Source organism: Gobio gobio (genome assembly GCF_949357685.1).
Source record: "Gobio gobio genome assembly, chromosome: 5".
Lineage (NCBI taxonomy): Eukaryota > Metazoa > Chordata > Actinopteri > Cypriniformes > Gobionidae > Gobio > Gobio gobio.
Window position 1 is genome coordinate 7,886,371 of NC_137101.1, and position 21,590 is coordinate 7,907,960.

At 39.3% G+C, this 21,590-nt stretch overlaps 2 protein-coding genes across 3 annotated transcripts; one reads left to right on the forward strand and one right to left on the reverse strand.

Moving 5' to 3' along the window:
• The first annotated feature begins 1,057 nt into the window (after positions 1-1,057).
• On the forward strand, positions 1,058-11,766 carry LOC307126466 (CD82 antigen). 2 transcript variants are annotated; one of them, XM_079816980.1, is made up of 9 exons: positions 1,058-1,342; positions 1,437-1,539; positions 1,799-1,877; positions 2,092-2,207; positions 2,305-2,379; positions 6,961-7,062; positions 7,154-7,318; positions 7,415-7,498; positions 10,810-11,759. In XM_079816980.1, exons 2-9 carry the CDS (start codon positions 1,474-1,476, stop codon positions 11,149-11,151), a joined length of 1,029 nt encoding a protein of 342 aa, XP_079673106.1. In that variant the 5' UTR covers positions 1,058-1,342; positions 1,437-1,473; the 3' UTR covers positions 11,152-11,759. The 2 variants fall into 2 exon arrangements, with proteins under 2 accessions (XP_079673106.1, XP_079673107.1); XM_079816981.1 differs by having other exon boundaries at positions 1,098-1,291; positions 10,810-11,766.
• Positions 11,767-15,656: 3,890 nt separating this feature from the next.
• On the reverse strand, positions 15,657-21,170 carry kitlgb (kit ligand b). The gene is made up of 8 exons (XM_079817327.1): positions 20,953-21,170; positions 20,626-20,733; positions 20,232-20,288; positions 19,683-19,841; positions 19,428-19,599; positions 17,042-17,142; positions 16,679-16,833; positions 15,657-16,577 (listed from the first exon to the last, which is right to left on the reverse strand). Exons 1-8 carry the CDS (start codon positions 20,974-20,976, stop codon positions 16,535-16,537), a joined length of 819 nt encoding a protein of 272 aa, XP_079673453.1. The 5' UTR covers positions 20,977-21,170; the 3' UTR covers positions 15,657-16,534.
• Between the last annotated feature and the right edge of the window lie 420 nt (positions 21,171-21,590).

The following is a 21,590-nucleotide window of genomic DNA, read 5'->3' on the forward strand; positions in this document are numbered from 1 at the left end:
TGATGGGAATATTGATGATGATGATGATGATGATGATGATGATGGTACTTGCACAAACGTAGGCTATTGTAGAGTTACAATGATGCATTCAAGTCATGCCGAAAAGATTGCAATTTTCCCTTTTCAGTGTCATGTAACGCTCATAATTTGTCAATATGTTCAATTTGTTTTAGTATATTTTGTTGTTGATCGTTGTTACTTGTGTTTTGAACATCAATAAATAAAGAAAAAGGAAAGAGAGGTCGTATTTACGAGTTGAACGCACATGAACGCCACCACAATGTCGTAAATACTAGTGGGAAAGCCGCTATCTTAACGAACACGGGGCGTGTCAGTGAGAAACGGGGCAGAAATTACCACAATATTTATAGGTATTTCGTATTTAGCAGTGACATTGTCAGGCTTTTTTATTTACAACAAAATAAGCTAATTCCCGGAACAAAATATAATGTCATTGTAATTTAACAATATAATATGTAACGATAAAGTGTAGTGGCTTCGTGGATCAATTTAAAACATTAAAGGGCACACCTTTTTAATTCGTTCTTCATTTTCTAGAAGTAGAGTTCAAAAACCTTGCTGTATTTTCGTGTAGTTAATTAAGAAGGTAGGCTACACCGCTTGTTTCGACGAAAGTGACGCACCTGACGTCGGAAAGACGACTTCCCAACTCGTACACGAAATCCCAGGAGGAATTGAAAGCCGTATTTGATTAGTATTAAATGATTATCATGCTGATAGTACTTAAATGGTATTCCAAGGTAATTCAAATATTCTTTTATTATAATCAGGATACAAATCCAACCTGGTATATTTCCACACACAAAAAAAGCCATGACAATTGGTTCCATGTCCAAAAGCAATTGTTCAAACCATGGTAGGCCTACTTCTTGGTACCCGTTTAGTAGATGAAACTGGTGAAATGACAAAAACTTAACCATTGCACAATAGGCCTATAGCTAAAGAAAATAAACATGGTCATTTTTCACATTCTGATCCCTGTTAAACCCCCTCAGTACGACATAAACACTGGGCACATGCGGATGTATTTTAAAGCACAACACAAGTGATTGTTAAAGTTAATCATTTGCGTTGTTATGAGGAAGTGAACTTTAAGCATGATATACATTACAAGGATCTCCAGGAAACCATTATGTTCCCAGATGGTGTATGAAATACACATACTTGAAGCGCAGAAGAAAAATGGATGTATAATATAAAAACTTCAGACAGTTTAGACCTCTCATACCAAATTGGACAAATAACAAGGAAAACTGGTTTAGCAATACAGGTAATTCAAACCTTTGAAAGTGAATTCGTGTGGCACTCAAGCAACGGATAGGTAATTTTGATGTGTTGGTATTTTATTCTTAATTTCTTTTCAAGGAATATGATCTTTTTTAATGTATTCTTGTGCTGTCTGAAACCTCTTTTAGGTTTCATGTCAAGCTGTGGAAGTGTGTTAAAGGCAACATGAAAGCAGACGACAAACTTCAGATCCTGAAATTCTTTCTAATGCTTGTGAATTCCTTCTTTGTGGTAAGATGAAATATATGAACCATAGATCTGTAGGTTATCGGCGAGGATTTTAGAGACGTTTTATGTTTGTTTATTACTTACAAAGAGCTTCCTGGACTGCAATCAAATGTGTGAATCATACAGTGGACATCGACATACAGCCCATAATATGATATACTTGTTTTCTGCCAGCAGTATATAAAGCAACCGTCAAATTAAACGTCTAAATTCAAGCATGGCTACAAGTACAAACAAGTAACAAATGTAATAATCTTGACAGATTCTTGGCATCAGCATTTTTGCGTGTTCTGCTTGGATTTTGTTTGATCAAGACAGCTTTGTAAGTGTCCTCAGCTCAGGTAAGATTTTTTGTTTGTGATAGCCTATCATTATGTTTCAACTCCAATCTTACACAATGCATTTTGCACCATAGTACTTATGATAATGATTTAGAGCATGATGTTTTCTCCATGGTCTCTCACTAAAAAAAATCCTCATAGCCAATTCAGAGTGAACGTTTGTCCTTCAATCTGATTTTGGCGTGTTAATGACGCAAAACGTGTGGTCTCTCAGGACAGGACCTAGAGTTGGTGGCTTGGGGGCTCTTTTTCATCGGCCTTGTTGTGTTTGTTGTGTCCTTGCTGGGTTGTGCTGGTGCCTATTTTGAGAGCAGATGTTCCATCATATTTGTAAGCATGACTGTACATTCATGACGCTGATAACAACATAACTTTTACGCTGTTATAAAAGCTTGCTGTTAACATTTCCTCCTCTCTGTTTTTTCAGTATCTGTGCTTCTTAATCGTCATCATACTGGCTCAGATTTTCGTCACCCTTGTGCTATTAATACTAAGGCAGAGGGCAAGTCTTTTCTTTATTATTATAGTACGGAAAAACACACTGTAAACCCCAATAAGTTGGCAAAACTCAAAAAATTTGAGGCAATCGGTTACATCACATGTTACATCTCATGTTAATCTTGAGTACCTATTGCATCCTTTATATCTCCGAAGAGTCTTTAGTTTTATCATATTTATAAAAGACAGATACGCTGTACCGATTCTTTCTGAAAACAGCCGAGCTCATGGAGGCGTGCAGTGGGCGGAGCTAAAGAATCACAAGGACACTCACACGACACATCATGGCATTATCCCTGGATAACTTTCGCTATTCGTACGTGTTGTTTACATTGTTTGCACTTACGCACCGATTGCCGACAAAACACAGACTTTTCATGCAGTTTCACTCACGACCTGCGGTTTCCACTCATGACTGGGAACAAACAAACACACTTGCAGAACTCTGTTGCTGCTTTGGGGGAAAAAAACTGCACCCACTGTTTCCTTAACGCTGGTTTATTTGGGAAGCTGAACACGGTTATCGTTCCCTCCCAAACAAAAACACACTTCTTTAGTGACGCAAAATTACAGGGCTGCCGACGGCTTCCGTAACCCAAATGAAGCTCGTTGATGGACGTGCTCTTGCTCTTGCTCTGGTTGATGTGTGTGCGCGCTCATCCGGGAGAAATGCCCATACAAGGAATTCTGCCCTTTATGATGTCATACAGGGCCATACTTAAAAAACTTTCAGAAACGCATTCGAATCCTGAAGGAGTGTATTTGGCACATAAATAGTCCATCATACGTCCAACTTGTTTTTTTAATGTTGAAATTTTGGCCATTTTTAGCATGTGAATCGAACTCTTTAAAGGCGGCATGAAATCAAATTTTACAATTCGTATTTTTATATTTAATATTGTAGTGTTTACTATAACTGATTTATCTGTGCACTTCATTAGTTTTTAAAAATTAATTTACCCTTATAATCTTTAATCAAATATGTTAACTTTCCCTCCCCCATCGAAACAACCTCTCTTCTAAAGAGAAATAAAAGCTTTTTTTATGTAAAAATGACTCAATATAGTCGGACGAACAGCCTGTGGTGACGGCTCTTAGGAATGCAGCGTGTGTGAACGCGCTTACGGCGCGCCCCCCTTATAAGGGAGAGCTGAGAAAAAAGTTTTACAGAAATAAAGCCATAAAAGGCTTAAAATAAGTAAAATCTGTAGCATAAACCAGCGAAAAGTGAGGAGATATGCTCAGTAACATGTAGAAATGATTTAGAGAGAAAATGCATTTATTTAAGAGATAGATCGAGTTTTTCTCCACAACTGAGTGCAAACTTCAAATCTGCCTCCATTTTGTTAGCAACGCCCAACTTCCAACGATCCAATCAATTCCCGAAGGACGAAATCAAGCCTCGCCCTACATTTTTTCTAATTTAAGAAGCCGTTTCACTCGGATATACGTCACAATAAGGAGAAAAAGACGATCTCAACTTCCGTTTCATGCCGACTTTAAAGGTGCACTATGTAAAAAAAATTCAGTAAAATATCCAAAAAGCACTAGGCCAGTGTTATATATTTTGTTCAGTTGAGTACTTATAATATCCCAAATGTTTCCAACTATTTGTAAATCGTGAGAAAATTGCTATTTTAACCAAGGAACCAGGACGTGTGAGGGAGTCGCCTGTCGATTGCATCATATCTGCGTTACCCTCGGTTTCCGGTTTTATTTTGCAGAAATAAACGCTTTACTCTCACTGCAGTGTGAACAAGTGTCATAGCAGCCGCCGAGCGAATGCACAGAGTAACGTCATAACATAATTTTCAACACACTCAGATGTGTCTGATATGATAAACAGAGCAGCGTTACCTCATACTCATGACCAGAAAAGCGGAAATGGCGCCGGCGACTGTGTTATAATAAAAGTCCCGCTGCTCACGAGGCGTGTGTTGCGTTCATCTTATTAACAATCGCTCCAGCGGCCTTGCTCAACTCCACAACACTCGCTCCTGCTCTGCTTCATACTACAGTAACGTTAATAATCTCATCCATGAATATGATTTCTGCCCGAGTCCTATCCCGATTCTTTTCCACCGGCTGTGAGGTGAAGACCACATGTCCCAAGATTCTGTGCTCAAACTTGGCGTCATCAAACGACGCCTTTGTTTTGAATAGGCAACCTCTAGCAGACGGAAAAGTTACATAGTGTAGCTTTAACGGTGTAAATAAGTCAGACCCTCCTTTTAAGTTAGCAGAACTTGCATATTTTTATTTTGTAATCATACATTTGAATTGCTCTTAAAGGGTTAGTTCACCCAAAAATGAAAATTCTGTCATTAATTACTCACCCTCATGTCGTTCGACACCCGTAAGACCTCCGTTCATATTCGGAACACAAATGAAGATATTTTAGTTGAAAGCTGATGGCTGAGAAAGGCTTCAGATAGGCCTCCGTTGGCATTCAGTACATTTACACTCCCAAGACCCATAAAAGGCACTTAAAACGTTGTTACAAAGTCCATCTCACCACAGTGACTCTACAATAATTTTACGATGCGACGACAATAGTTTTTGTGCGCAAAAAAAAATCAAAATAACACCTTTATCCAACTTGTTATTGTCTTCCGTGTATGCCTCCACGACGCATGCGCGAGAATATGACGTAGCGCCGGGGTTCGGGAATCCATGAAATGCACACTTAAGCCCCATTTTGAGAACTACGCCGAGACCTAAAGCACGATCAATGTAGAATTCAACAGCTTAGATACGAGCGTCTTCCTCTGCTTGTAAACAAATCGCTTCTGGGTCATGTGACCGAACGCCGGATCTGCGTCATATTCTCGCGCATGCGTCGTGGAGGCACACACGGAAGACAAGAACAAGTTGGATAAAGGTGTTATTTTGATTTTTTTTGCGCACAAAAACTATTGTCGTCGCATCGTAAAATTATTGTAGAGCCACTGTGGTGAGATGAACTTTGTAACGACGTTTTAAGTGCCTTTTATGCGTCTTGGGAGTGTAAATGTGGAGGCCTATCTGAAGCCTTTCTCAGCATCAGCTTTCAACAAAAATATCTTCATTTGTGTTCCGAATTTGAACGGAGGTCTTACGGGTGTCGAACGACATGAGGGTGAGTAATTAATGACAGAATTTTCATTTTTGGGTGAACTAACCCTTTAACTTCAAATATTTGAGAAAGCTAATTTATACATTTAAATTAAAATGATCAACTTAAATATTTTTAGTGGTGGAAACTTGGCTAGTTTTATCTAGCTAATTCAATAAATGTTAATTGGTAATACAATGCTTTAATAATATTATCATAGCATAGCACTTACTGAATGAGTACAGCAATATAGAACATTTAACATATATCTGTTCTCAAACTAAGATTATGCTCCTCTCGTCACCATGATAGTAACCGCCAAAAAACCCAACATAATAGAAACTCTTCTAAACTAACATAGCAAAACTTTAAGTAAGATTAAACCCTTCCTATCAGAGCAGGCCACACAACTCCTGGTCCAAGCTCTTGTTCTCTCCAGACTGGACTACTGTAATGCTCTTCTAGCGGGCCTTCCGGCATGCACTATCAAGCCCTTGCAACTGATCCAGAATGCAGCAGCAAGGGTGGTCTTCATCGAGCCGAAGAGAGCGCACGTCACGCCTCTCTTCATCAGTCTGCACTGGCTGCCAAAAGCCGCTCGCATCAAATTCAAGGCACTTATGCTCGCCTTCAAAGCAACCACAGGCTCTGCACCAATATACCTAAACTCGCTTGTTCAGACTTAGACACCCTCCAGAAACTTGCGCTCAGCAAGTGAACGATGCCTCGTGGGGCCATCCCAAAGGGGCATGAAATCACTCTCACTGGCCTTTTCCTGGACGTCCTGCCCATCTCATTTCGAGCAGCCGAGTCTATAGCCATTTTCAAAAAACATCTAAAGACACATCTTTTCCAGCAGCACCTGGCCAATCAAGAATAGCACTTATCATTATATTCATTTTCTGTTGTTTATATAAAAATAAAAAAAGTGTCCTATGTGTTCTGTGCTAGATTATCTGAGACTTGTTACAGCACTTGCATATTGTTGCACTTGACTGTTTTAGTTGCTTCTATTGCTCTCAATTGTAAGTCGCTTTGGATAAAAGCGTCTGCTAAATGACTAAATGTCTGAATGACTACTAAATATCAACATTAATCTTGCACAAAAAAAAAACATTATACAGCACTTAATTTTAGCATTTACTCTCCCTTTTGAGTGTCATGGCAAAGCATTCTGGGAAATAGAAATCCCAGCCAAGTTTCAGTTAAATTTAAGTTTGTCTAAATCAAAAGAAACAAGTTCATACAACTCAAAAGTATTCAGATCAAAATGTGTAAATTTTGAGAACTCGAAAGAAAAAGAAAGTTCGAAATACTAATTTGTTGTTGAACAAAATTGTTTAATCTGAGTTGACTTTACTCAAACCAATTATCTTGAGCGTTAGGGTTTACAGTGCAGATGACTTCAACAAATTCACTTATTCAAGTATATCAACTGATGTAATGATTAAACAAATTGTCTAATGCATTTTTTTTTTTAAATGTTACCAGATTGAGCAGTTTTTGAGGGATAATGTGGACGACATCATTAGGCAGTATGGAGGAAATGAAACCCATACGTCCTGGAAACTTCTAGACAGCGTGCAGACTTCTGTACATGCATGATTTACATCTTCACAGAATCAAGAATGCAACAGTCTTACCTGGCAATCAGCTATAGCAAGGTGTTTTCTTTTTGCTGTAGGCTAAATGCTGTGGTAGACTGACCGCAAATGAATGGAGGAATAACTCAGTTATTGAATCCCTGGGAGAGACTGACATCTACCCTTGCTCCTGTTTCAATGGTACCTGCCCTGTAGTTCTGCCTGGAACACACAGCTTTGGAAAAGGTTCAGACATCTATAAAACGGTAACATATGTTGCCTTTTTCCAGCATCCCAACCTTTACTTAATCTTTTCCCTGTTGATTTAATTTGCACACTAAAACAGATTTGTTTGGTGATAGGGCTGTGAGAAGGTTCTAGTGGAATGGCTGGAGATGAATATAATCGTAATACTGGGAATGGACGTTGGCCTTCTTTTGATTCAGGTAAAGATATGCTAAATTATTTTTTCATACAATATGTAACCAATTAAAATAGTATTCTTAAGTACAAGATAGGTATCTTTGACTTATACAGCTAAAATACAAAACAATAAAATAAATAACTTGTATTTTTTCTCTCTTGTACAGCAATTTTTTTTATAAATATAACGGTTGTACTTTATATTTCTCCCTGGTAAGTGCATAATGCAATGCAATTTTAGTGATTGAGCTTAACCCTCAACCTTTCCTTGGGTCATTTTGACCCCAAACTCATTTTTAAACAAATTTTAAAAATTGAGAGTTCATCGGAGTGGTCCAAGACCCTAAAACTTTTGTGGCACTTGAACCACGAATGCACAAAAAAAAGTTTTGTGGATGAAATTTAATTTGTTTTGAGCTGAATTAAAAGGGTTATGCATGAAATTGTGAGTTATTTCGAATAAAAAGAATGTGCTTAAATTACTATTTATTTATTATTTATTGATAAACTCTAGTAATTTAAAGGTAAATAAAGAAAAAAAAAACGCATTCAAAAATAGAAACATATCACAATTAATTAAAATAAGCTTTCTGGACAAAGAAAAACGTTAGTATAATTTTAGGGCTTCTGGTCATTTTGACCCACGAGGGGAAGGATTTGTTAAAAAGTGTGAGGGAAGGGAATATTTCTAAACTGAGGGTACGTTTACACGACAATGATATGCTTAAAACAGAGAAGTGTAAAACGCATAAAAAGTTTTATGTTTTTAATTGAAAACGGTGTTGTGTAAACAGCCCCTGAGAAAGGATATTTAAAATGGTATTTTGGGAACACTTTAAAATAAGATCCCATTAGTTAAAGGGATAGTTCACCCAAAAATTAAAATTCTGTCATCATTTACTCTCCCTCGAGTTGTTCCAAACCTGTATTTTCTTTGTTCTGCTGAACACAAAAGAAGATATTTAGAAGAATGTTTGTAATCAAGCAGAGAGAGCAACCATTGACTACCATAGTAGGGAAAAAATACTATGGTGGTCAATGGTTGCTCTCTCTGCTTGGTTACAAACATTCTTCTAAATATCTTTTGTGTTTAGCAGAACAAAGAAACTCATACAGGTTTGGAACAACTTGAGGGTGAGTCAATGATGACAGAATTTAAATTTTTGGGTGAACTATCCCTTTAATAATGCTTTAAATAACTAGTTCAGTCATGAAACTCTAGAGGGCACAGGCTGATCGGTCCTGTACATGCAATCTGCAAGCAATCACATCATTACCACATGGCACAAGCTGATTGGCTCTGCTGATCCTCAACATTTAAATAGTCAGGTTCAGTGTTAGCGCTACCAGAGTTCCTCTGAAACCCTCCACCTGTCTAGATCTGCTACAGGATTTATACACCGATAAGGCATAACAGTATGACCTAATATTGTGTTGGTCCCACTTTTGCTGCCAAAACAGCCCTGACCCGTCGAGGCATGGACTCCACTAGACCCCTGAAGGTGTGCTGTGGTATCTGGCACCAAGATGTTAGCAGCAGATCCTTTAAGGTCCTGTAAGTTGCGAGTTGGGGCCTCCATGGATCAGACTTGTTTGTTCAGCACATCCCGCAGATGCTCGATTGGATTGAGATCTGGGGAATTTGGAGGCCAAATCAACACCTCAAACTCGTTGTTGTGCTCCTCAAACCATTCCTGAACCATTTTTGCTTTGTGTCAGGCGCATTATCAGCCACCCGGGAATACTGTTATCATGAAAGGGTGTACATGGTCTGCAACAAAGCTTAGGTAGGTGGAACGTGTCATAGTAACATCCACATGGATGGCAGGACCCAAGGTTTGCACACAGAACATTGCCCAAAGCTTCTAACACATCAACTTTGAGGACAAAAAGTTCACTTGCTGTATAATATATCCCACCCTCTAACCACTGATGAAGAGATAATCAGTTTTATTGACTTCACCTGTCATAATGTTATGCCTGATCAGTGTATATGTCTATTCATGCAGCAGCAGCAGCAGCAAATCTTACATGCTCACGGCAGCGTCTCAAGTAAGGCAATACTTGCTCTACAGCAGCATCAGTGTAGCAGATCTTGTCAGGGCTGCTGAATGAGGGAGGATCCAGGCGCAGAATGAACAATGAAGACTTTATTAACAAGACTCTAGACAGGGCACGACAAGGAAGTGACAAGGTGTGAGTTCAAACAGCAGGACAGCGGACAGACACCACGGTGACAGGCAGGGAGGATGACCACTGAGACCATGAACTTGAGGATGGCTTGGGAGGCAACACCAGCTAAAACTATTTAGAGAGTTGAACTACAAGTTAAACTTTTCTTACTCTATTTATTAACGTCAAAAATGCAACTGTTCGTTATTAGCTTAGATACTTTTGATTTGAATAATGAATAATGCAACGAATGTTTAACTTAACATTAACTAAAATTAAAGGGTTAGTTCACCCAAAAATGAAAATTCTGTCATTAATTACTTACCCTCATGTCGTTCGACACCCGTCAGACCTCCGTTCATCTTCGGAACAGAAATGAAGATATTTTAGTTGAAATCTGATGGCTCTGAAAGGCCTCCATTTGCTCAATGGCACTTTACACTCTCAAGACCCTTAAAAGGTACTAAAGACGTCGTTACAAAGTCCATCTCACTACAGTGGTTCTACAATAACTTTATGAGTCGGCGAGAATAGTTTTTGTGCGCAAAAAAACCCTAAATAATGACGTACATAGTGATGACGATTTCAAAACACGGCCTCATGAAGCTTCGAAGCGTTATGAATCAGCGAGTCGAATCAGCGGTTTGAATCGCCAAATTTCAGCAGTTTGGCGGTTTGACACACGATCCGAATCATCATTCGGCTCACTGATTCATAACGCTTCGAAGCTTCATGAGGCCGTGTTTTGAAATCGTCATCACTATATAAGTCGTTATTTAGGGGTTTTTTTGCGCACAAAAACTATTGTCGCCGATTCATAAAGTTATTTTAGAACCACTGTAGTGAGATGGACTTTGTAACGACGTCTTTAGTACCTTTTAAGGGTCTTGAGAGTGTAAAGTGCCATTGAGCCAATGGAGGCCTTTCAGAGCCATCAGATTTCAACTAAAATATCTTCATTTCTGTTCCGAAGATGAACGGAGGTCTGACGGGTGTCGAACGACATGAGGGTAAGTAATTAATGACAGAATTTTCATTTTTGGGTGAACTAAACCTTTAATAAATGCTTTAGAAGTATAACTAATGTGTTACAAATGGAACCTTATTGTAAAATCTTACCAGTGCACAAATCTAACGCATCGTTTTGTCTCGTAATGCTCAGATTCTTCAGTTTATCTTTGGCGTCCAGACCTGCAAGTGCATCAGCCGCAAGACGAGGGAACTACATCCCAATAATCTGCTGAACGCCATGGAGGTGAATCCCGCAGCGGAGCCTGAACTCCAGCAGCGCAGTACAGAAAATCACCAGTCTGAAATACAAACCTATAACCCTCAAGTGGACAGTGGCTACTATCCTCATGCCGATGAGAATTACGATCAATATAACAATCCTGAATTGTACGAACAGTCCAACAGTCCTCGTGATTTGCAATACCAACAGAGCTACAATGGTTATGATCAGGGGTACGTGCACCACCAGAGCTACAATCATGATGATTTCTAAAGTCAGGTTTCTTCTCTTGAGTAACGTGATCAGATCGGGATGGGCTAATTTGCTGGTTTAAAAATAACATGGTGTAAAGAGTGCGCTGTGGTCTATGTCTGACCAAAGACACTTAAAACCTTCTTGTGGGACCATTGTTTTGTTTCACTAAATTCAGGTTAGTGCCTGTTCCCAGGAGTATCGTTTATCATTTTAAAGACAACCAGCATAGACTTCTCAAACAATTCATTCCAGACCTTTCAGGTCAAAGGCGTTTCGACAGCAACTCAACATTTTTTCTGCAGTTCTGGGTTTGATGACAGACAATTTACTCTTTTTTTTTTGTTGGCAGATTTTATCTTAAGCTTCCATTTTATTTCAATGCCCAATGACAAGTTTACACGTATTGTATAACTGTAGAAGTGTAATAATTATATAAGAATACTGACCTGAAATCATAACTGATGCTATATGAGACAATCCACACAATATTAAAACACTGTTATATGGCAAAAAATATATTCATGAGTATATAAAATAAAAATGTTTTACTCTTTTTAAATAAAGAATAAAAACCTACCTGTGTTTTACTTAAACCATACAATTAGAAATAAACATGTTTTATATACAACAGCTATATTTGCATTATTTCGATTATTACTAATCAATAGAGAGCAAAAAACACACACAAACTCTATTTAAAATGCACGAACCATTAGTCATCCTTTGCTTTTCGTGCCACGGAGATTCGTCTGACATTCAGATGATTCAAGGGGTTGTTTTGTAAATCATTGCACACTCAGACCTGCTTTATGAGTCAAGACTTGATGTTAGTGACACTGGAGGCCGTTCAGTGTGTGTGAATGTATCTGTGTGTGTGTCGGAAGCCGAGTCGGCGAGTCAAGAGTGGGCTTTGACTGAAGTTTGATGGACGACACTCACTATAGACCATAAAGAGCGGCGTTTCTGTCCGCATGAGAGGGCCCTTTGTTACGGTCGCTCTGCGGTTGATGATAGCCAGGCTGACATTACTGACCTCGTGCGGTTATGAGTTGGCAGTCATGCTTTACGACAACAGTTGACAGCGCACGCATTGATGGAGACAAAGAGAAAGTTACATGGAGAGGAGCTCGAGATTTCCACTGCCAGTACCTGATTCCGCTCTGGAAGAATGACAGTGATGCACAATGAGTCAATGGGGATTTTCAGGACTATCTGTGGGATACACAATGCCAGTGACACAAAAATAGCATCAAAGGGTTGTTTTAGGCAATATTTCAAAGGAATAGTTTATCTAAAAACGAAAACCCTCAAAATGAGACGTTTTGAAGAATGCTCATGCTGCTCTTATATTCTAACAAGGGACTGTCAAGCTTCCAAAATAACAAAAAAGCACCAAAAAAAACTCTAAATATAGTCCACATGACAATATTCTGGAGCCAAATGTCATGTGCAGGGGCTATGTAAGAATTTTCATTATTAATCGCTTATTTATTGCCAAGGTGTGAACAGCTTATAATGCAACTTAAAAAAACAAGACTGAATACCTAGGTCTATCGTCTATGAAAGCCTGTAGACGGATTTATATGTGAAGGACTCGGGATGTTTTCACTGGCAAAATCAAAAGGATGTGACACTTAAACGCGCTCCCAAGAGCCTCTCTTCCGTTCTGACACATAAAACGAACGCCTATAAAATGTTCAGGATAATGCTCAAAGAGCCATTCTTATCATAACTGTGTCATTTTAATTACCTCATCTGTCGACACGATGCTCGTGAATTGCAGAGCTTGTGCAAACATATCCATATCGCATTGATCAGATGCTTTCTTAACTGCTGGTTTCTCACCAGTCATTTTTGTTGTGTGTACAGTTTGTTATTGAGAGGAAATCTCACAGCACATATTTGCATATTCATCAAAACATTCCTAACTTTTTACTTGTACACGAAGAACGAAAAAGAACTTCACTGTGAGTATATCAGGGCCTTGAATCACTTTCAGTCTATAATACATTACGTGTGTATTAATGCACAAATTGCTGGCTGCAGTTCACTTAACAGCCACCGGTGTCACTAATAACAAGGGTTTCTGAATTCTACACCTAGCCCATTTAAAGGAATAGTCCACTTTTTTTTGGAAAATAGGCTCATTTTCTAACTCCCCTAGAGTTAAACAGTTGAGTTTTACCGTTATCTCCGGGTCTGGCGGTAGCACTTTTAACACAGCTTAGCATAGATCATTGAATCTGATTAGACCGTTAGCATCTCACTCAAAAAAATGACCAAAGAGTTTCGATATTTTTCCTATTTACAACGTGATTCTTCTGTGATTACATCGTGTACTAAGACAGACGGAAAATGAAATATTTTCAGGCGCTGTGTAATATCATTGCGCCGCTGCACCCATGGTACGGCAGCAAAGTTCCTTAATTATTACGCAGGAATGAGAGTATAGTTCCTAGCCATATCGGCCTAGAAACTTTTCATTTTCCGTCAGTCTTAGTACACAATTTAACTACAGAAGAGTCAAGTTTTAAAGAGGAAAAATATCGGAACTTTGGTCATTTTTTTGAGCGAGATGCTAATGGTCTAATCAGATTCAATGATCTACGTTAAGCTATGCTAAAAGTGCTACCGCCAGACACAGAGATCGACTGAATGGATTCGAAAACGGTAAAACTCAACTGTTTAACTCTAGGAGAGTTGGAAAATGAGCCTATTTTCAAAAAAAGTGGCGTGTTCCTTTAAGTCGATATTTACAGAGGTTCCTCACAAATCTCATTGCTCTTCAAAATCCCTTTAGATATAGGGATTTGGATTGGGATAGTTCAACCCAAAATGTTGTTCCATCCCTGTATGAGTTTCTTCTGAACACAAAAAGAAGATGTTTTAAAGAATGTTGGCAATTAATCTGGACTTACAGAGTAGGAAAAAATCACTATGGCTACCTTCAACTGTCTGGTTACTGACATTCTTCAAAATATCTTCTTTTATGTTTATCAGATGAACGAACCTCTTACAGGTTTGGAACGGCTTGAGGGATTGGTAAATGATGATACAATTTTCATTTTTGGTGAACAATCCTTTTAAGTCGCATATAATACATTAATTTAATTGCATTAGATACAAAATATCAAACCAAGTGGCATAAACAAACCAAGTGCAAAAAAAACCCCTAACTTAATTTTTAGTTAACTGGTGTTGTATAAAGTCCGTTCACAAAGGTGTCTTAGCACAGGTGTAGTTAATCACATTAACAATGAACATGCTCATCAGACAGAACTTCTTTGTGGAATGTTTTTCTTAAAATAAAGCTAACGTGGTTTTATATGTTACTATATAATGCACTGAAATTCATACATTAAAGGGATAGTTCACCCAAAAACAAAATGTTTATGTTTATCTGCTTACCCCCAGATGTAGGTGTCTTTGTTTGTTCAGAAGAACACAAATGAAGATTTTTAACTCCAACCGTTGCAGTGTGATAGTCGTATAATGCATGTCAATGGGGATATTTCAGAGTATGAGAGCAATGAGAGTAAAAACACATAGACATACGAATCCATATTAAACCATGCGGCTTGTGGCGACACATTGATGTCTTAAGACCCGAAACGATCGGTTCCTGCGAGAAACCAAACAGTATTTGTTATTTTTTTTACCTCTTATCAGACGAATGTCATCTGGTATTCCCAGTGCCATAACTTCCGACGAATAAGGTCAAAATACTGGAGCTATCAAAAATATATATACGTAGATGCCTCACTCGACCGATCCGCGCAGGCACTAATGAGGAATCTATGTATTATATCTATGATCGGGACGGTATTTTGCATGTATTTTGACCTTATTCGCCGGAAGTAATGGCGCGGGGACAGCTGATGCAGAGCCATAGGAAAAAAATGAAATACATTTTTAAACATGGATATTTTTCTTACACAAACGCATCGATTCGCTTCAGAAGGCCTTTATTAACACCCCGGAGCCGCGTGGAGCACGTTATTTGACGGAGAGATGCATTTTTTTATGGACTTCAAAAACAGAGCAACTATTACTGCTATAATAAGGCTTGGATTAGCCTGGACTTCTGTAATGTAACTCTGATTGTATTCGTCTGAAAGAAGAATGTCATATACACCTCGGATATCTTGAGGGTGAGTAAATCATGGGCTAATTTTCATTTTTGGGTGAACTATCCCTTTAAGTGCACCTTTTCTTGAACAGAAAGAAGCAGCATGAACATTCGTCAAAACCTCTCCTTTTGTGTTCTATGGAAGTAAGTCATCCGATATCATGGTGAGTAAATGATTTTCAATTTCGGGTGAACCATCCTTTTAAAAACCAAATAGAATTCTATTCCAAATGCTGTTCTAATCACCAAAAAATCGATTCTAATCAACTCAGCTGGCCTTAATCGCATGACATAAATGTTATTTAGCTACAGTAGGAAGAAAAACAGACACCGGAAGAGAATGAGCGAGAGATTCTATAGCAAGTGAGATTGAATTATGGGACATGAGTCATGTTGATGTTACATCTTTATCATGTGAGCTCTTTTCTCATGCTTTCTGGGTTTCCCCATATTGTCACGAAAACAATCAGCTCTTGTTGCGCCGCCGGAGTGTGTGAGCATGTGTACACGGCCAAACTAGATAATACAACGCAAACGGACCGATGACCTGGCTCTCAAGAGGGACAGAGACGGCCGATTCTTCCAGCCGGAGTGTGTTTGTGTGAGAGAGACAGAGTTTGGGCATGTTAAAGCCAAAGGGGATGAAACGAGAGTCCGACGTCTGATACCTCCGGATCTTGTGAGGATCCAATGTTCACAGACACGCATCAAGGGCTTCAAGATCCCCTCCATCAGAGTCAGAGAATAAACGAGTAGTAAAAGAAGCGCCAAAAATCTTAGCACTGTTGTCCACGCTCTAAATCAAACGTGTTTCAAGACAAGCCCGTGCTCTGTTCCAGAGACGTTAAACCACCGTCCTCATGCAATGGGGCGCTGGCACAAAAAAGCCATTTATCCTCTGCGCAGAGCCCTGCAGGACCAGTGGCGTTCCTCAAAGCCGGCGAGCAGCCGCGGGCATTGCGGCCGACCAGCCGATGCGCTCATCAAAGAGCCACGCTTCCTGCCGGATGAAATCCTCAAGGTTTTTCCATGGATGTTTTTAGGATGGCATCCCAGACTCTCATTGATTGGTTAAGCCCGACAAGTTGCGATTTGTCTAATGTTTTTTTTGTTGTGTGATGAGCAGGAATGGCTTGATGAGTAAATGTTGAAGCATCTGATACATCCCTCCTGCCAAAATATTCCCTTCATTAAAATATTCCGCTTCATAAATCCGGTGATTTCGCCACAAAAATCCTGCTGTTTCCATTGGTTTCCCTCATGCATTTTTGATTAAACCTCTGTGTCTGCACACCCTAAAGAATCCAGCCACGCCCTGTGAGGATGCCACATGGCGAGGGAAAAATGGGGCTTTGTTAGGTCTTGTTTACTAACTGGTAAACAGACAAAGACTTGTTGCAACTAACAAACTGCTACCTGTCCTGTTGACTGCTGGAGCTGGGATCAGAATCCCCTCGCGCAGCTCCACTGTGGGGCTCGGTTCTGCTTTCTTCAGCTCTGTCGTGGGGCTCAGGCAAACTGAGAGCAACTTCATGCATTCTTTGTGCACAACAGCCTCCTCTTCTGAATACCTGCAGATTGAGATAACTTTGTATTTTCTACAATAACTGACCTTAGTGAGAAGTGCAAGACACGGGTGTTCTGGAAGCATGTCAATGCAAAAATTACAAAAATTTCATTGAACGCCTTCAGGGCTTCCTCACTATTGTGACGCAAGGAAAAGCTACTTCTGCTGGTAAACAGGGTTATATATTGTGTAATATATAGGTACTAACATACCATCCTGACAGTGAGAACCAGAAGCGCCATGCAGGGGATGATGAGCACCGCCAGGAGCCCGTGAATCGCCCCGTTCATACCATTCTGTTGTCTTCTTTGACCTGCCAGAACATAAAAGCACATTCCCGTTTTAGTTCTTACGTGCACACTATATATATAGCATGAAGTATGTGGACATCTGAACACCACACCCATTTGTGGTTGTTGAGCATTTAATTTCAAAAGCATTGGCATTAATAAGGAATTTATCCTCCCTAGTGGCTTTCTATTATATGTTGAGAAATTCAAACACAAGAGCATCAGTAAATCAGTGTTCATCTCCTCATTGAAACTACTGATGAAAATGGTAGTTAAACTTGTACCTTCTAAAAAAAAAAGATTCTATTTGGCACCAAAAATGGTTCTTGGCTCGTAATCATAGGGGAACCTTTTTTTAGTGCTATATAGCACCAATTTTGGTGCTTCAGTGGTTCTTCGGCGGTTCTTCAGAGGTGCTATATAGCACCTTAGTCAAAGAACCAGTGAAGAACCGCTGAAGCACCAAAATTGGTGCTATATAGCACTAAAAAAAGGTTCCCCTATGATTACGAGCCAAGAACCATTTTTGGTGCCATATAGAACCTTATTTTAGAGTGTATTATGTTCGAATTTTGGGTACGATGTTTATGTTGCGGGTCAAATTGGACCCTAATTGGATCGAAGAATCGGGTCAAAACAGTAAACCTTTAAAATGAAAACTTCTCACACATTACACCAACTATTTTAATTTAAATGTTATTCTTTTTAAATGTTTTTGCTTTATTTTTGTATGCTTTCCTGAAGCTCAAAACAGAAGAGCATGGCGCTAGCATCGCCAAAATCATGCGTTCGAAATGAACATTGAACTGATACAAATGTACGCCTTCAACGCAGTGTCCATTTCTTTGGGATAAAAGTGTCTGCTAAATGCATTCATGTAAATTTAAATACTCTCAGAGGGTAGGTGAGAAACTGATATAAAAAATTACATCCTTTTTTCTTTTTATTTTGGGTCTGCGCAGCGGCAGTTATGAATGAGAGCATGAAAAAAATCTTGAAATTGCATGAAAAACATCAAAGTCGTCAGAAATGTTGTACAGACATTCCACAACACCTCAGAGTGTCAAAACCTTGCAGGCATGTTCATGACCCTAAATGAGAAATTGCCACAATTTCAAAAAAATAACCTTGGTTAACCAGTATTTCTGACAACTCAATTTTGTGTTGCGGGTCAAATTGTCCTGCAACATAATACAAGGGTTAATACAAGGAATATATATGATATCAAGCATCCCAACCACTTTTTTTTTTTTTTTACATATACAATATTTTCAAAGTAGCCCCTGAGACTTTAAGTTAATATTTTAATAACTGAATAACACATTCACATGTTCACAGTTCTCTGATGTCAGTAGATGGTCACATGACATGAGGCAAACAAATAAAATAATGACATTTTGTTTTGAATGTTTTCATATTTGTATGATTTTTTTCAAATCAACTGCATTTCCCTAACAAAGAGTTTTAGAAGCCCTGTATTATAATTTTAGCAGGATTTATCCATTTAATCAGCACAAGTTGAAACTAAACCGTGAATGAAAACTGGTCAAATGAAACGCATGTTGTGCATATGAGATTAGCCATATATAAAAGTTACGTGCTAATGTCGTGAATGCGGTCTCGCCATAACAATGCACTAAAACACAGACAATGAAAGTGAATTAAAAAAAGCATAAATAATTCATAATACTGCCAATATTTCAGGAGCTCACGTTCTCACAACAAGGACTGAATTCATGTTATATTCAAATGTTTTAATATTTAATTTAGCACTTTCTGTCAACTAAAACGCAACGCAATATTGAGAATATTTCACATTTACATATTTAAAGAGCATGAGACAAAAACTATGACTAAATTAAAAAACAGGTCTGGGCTTTGCAGAGGCCTGTCAAGTTCCGCCACACCAGACTCAGTAAATCTTTATGGAGCTCAAGGACATTCTCATGCTTGACCCTCCGCAAATGCTTTCACACAATTCTCGAGAATGCCATCGCATGCTTGGTTAGCACTACACTCCTGCTTTGCAAACAGCAAGACTACTGATTTCCCTGCTAAAGTGTGTGTTTTGCACACATATGCTCAAATTTTGCGTGCATATGTTCATGGTGTAATAAATGAGCCTCCTTGGAACTCTGAAAAACATCAGGAGTTTTCCGCAGAATCGCTGCTTTATTATCTTTGCATCCATTCTGCAGAATTACATCCATTCTGTAGATATTTCCCCTCCAAAAAACAGCCTGCAGATTCCATCTAGGCCTGCTCATGCATCATATACATAAAAAAAAACAATATTCTGCGCATTCACCTGGTGTGAAAGGAGGGGCTGCGGGGGATTGGCAAGGAGGAGGTGTGCAGTGACGAAACTCGCCGAGCGTGGATCCAGCCGCTGCAAGAACCTCTTTAACATGGTTAAAGTAACGTCTAGTTGGCCACTTTACCCTTCTGTAGTGGCATTCGAATGTTTGCATCATCACCTCCTAGTGAAGACAAACAAACCAGAGTGAGCCGACAGCCACGACAACATTTCAAAGAATTTGAATGTAAGCTAGAAGAAATTTACCAGCTCCTCGCTCTCCAGAGTGAAGCGAAAACCCTGCAGCATTGTTATAAAAATAGTGATGTTCGCTTTATTGGTGGACAGGCCGCCAAACTTGAGGGCCAATGTTTTTAAACTGCTTTCAACTTTATACAGGTTCACATATAGCCAGCAAGCTCCACCCTTAAATATCAGAAAAGAAATTGTTTTTAGGCGTCACTGCTGGAACCGGCGCAAACCACAACAACTCTTTCCCCATGTGATACATAATGTTTTATCTGCTGATGGCACCCAAAGCTAATTTGCACACTTGCATGAGATATTTAGTGAGGTATTTAAGAAACACGCACGAGTGCATTTTCATGCAAGACATGTCTTATATATTTAATTATCATGGAAATCTATGCAAAAATTGCATTTGGTTTGTTGAGAGAAAAGCTTTGCATCATTTGTTTGCCTTTTTATCATCTAATGCAATTAAATCCATACATTAAATGCCATTTTTGGGCCACATCGATAACAGAGCAAACGTATTAAACTGTATTATCAAATATTAGCATTTTTCACACTTACCACATCCTTGGTGATGAAGTCGATAGGGATTCTGTAGTCGCTGGGAATGTTCTCACTCTGATGGGTTGAAAAACAAGAATTGGTTGTATAAAATGTAGTACTACAATTGGTAAAAAGAAGTCCTGACTAGTGTAGAAAATATGTGAAATGTCATTGACTTCCCTGCTGGAAAAACATAAATAAAAAAATCAGCCTAAGATGGTTTATTGAGCTGGTTTCCTTCAGAGTGACCAGACCAAAAAACAGCTCAAAATCCCTCTAAACCCGGCCTTCAGGTCAGCCAGAGTGACCGGTAAACCGGCCTGTTTAAGCTTTAGTTTTTAGCAGGGTTTTTACAAAAACAAAACACAGAATGCATGAAAAGAATGAATAAAAACTCTGTTGCAGGTCTTACCAATGTTTCCAACGTGGCCACATCATCGGTTAAAGGGCTCCCAAAAACACCTGAGCACGTCACAAGCCCAGAAAAAAGCAACACTAATACACAAACGCTTTCTCCGATCTAAAACGAAAAAGTCTCAATGTAGTTACAGTATTAGAGACAGTAAATGACGCAATGCCAAACCCCTATCCAGTCTGAACACGATCAATCTCATTTCACTATACAACTCCTAAAAGTACTGAAAAGTAATCAACCATTGCGTAGAAAGTGAGTTGAGCCACTGCCTATTTGGCTACGCTGAGGGTGTGCGTGCGCGTCCCCAAAAGTGCGTGTACTCACCTTAATTTCCCTCATGTGGAACATGGGAATATTAAAAACAAATCAGCCGTACGTCTCCCTACTTTCTTCGCTTTCCCTGACAGCGGAATGCAGGCATGTTTCCGCCTGTACATCTGAATGGAGATAATCACAGGACGGGATGAGGATCAGTGGTTTTGGCGTGTCTTTCTGCTCCGGTCCCGATGGAGAGCATGGCGTGCTCAGCGCGCGACGCCTGTGCGCAATTTCGCCCTGCAGCGCTTCTGTGAATTGAATGGGGGCGGATGGACTTGTCCTCTGTGTTTAAGAGGTAGGGCGCTTTGACTCACTTTTAATGTGTAAAATAGAGAAAACTATTCATGGGAGCTTGAGTGACTCATCCAGACCTCAATCACAAGTGACATGAGTTTCGTGTGTGACCTTCAAAGAAAAAAAAACATCCGCTGGTCTTAGCTGATTTGAGCTGGCCTCCAACGGCTCCGAATCTAAAACCATCCAGACCATCAATGCCTCTAAAACCAGCCCAACAAGCTGAGAATTGTCCAAAACTCCTACTAAAACCAACGTGACCTGCTGACAAAAAAGTGCCTCAGAAACACACCTGAGTAGCATAAAGTGGCTGAAACAGAACAGACCAACTTAAAAGTACCCAAACGCCC

Bases quoted from the DNA above. Each gene is read 5' to 3' on its own strand.
- LOC307126466 (XM_079816980.1), top strand. From the start codon at position 1,474: ATGAAAGCAGACGACAAACTTCAGATCCTGAAATTCTTTCTAATGCTT. The intron at 1,540-1,798 runs GTAAGATGAAAT...TAATCTTGACAG, and splicing joins TTGTGAATTCCTTCTTTGTG to ATTCTTGGCATCAGCATTTT. The intron at 2,380-6,960 runs GCAAGTCTTTTC...AAATGTTACCAG, and splicing joins TATTAATACTAAGGCAGAGG to ATTGAGCAGTTTTTGAGGGA.
- kitlgb (XM_079817327.1), bottom strand. From the start codon at position 20,976: ATGTTCCACATGAGGGAAATTAAG. The intron at 20,289-20,625 runs GTAAGACCTGCA...TCAACCCATCAG, and splicing joins TGGCCACGTTGGAAACATTG to AGTGAGAACATTCCCAGCGA. The intron at 16,578-16,678 runs GTAGCAGTTTGT...GCATCCTCACAG, and splicing joins TCCAGCAGTCAACAGGACAG to GGCGTGGCTGGATTCTTTAG.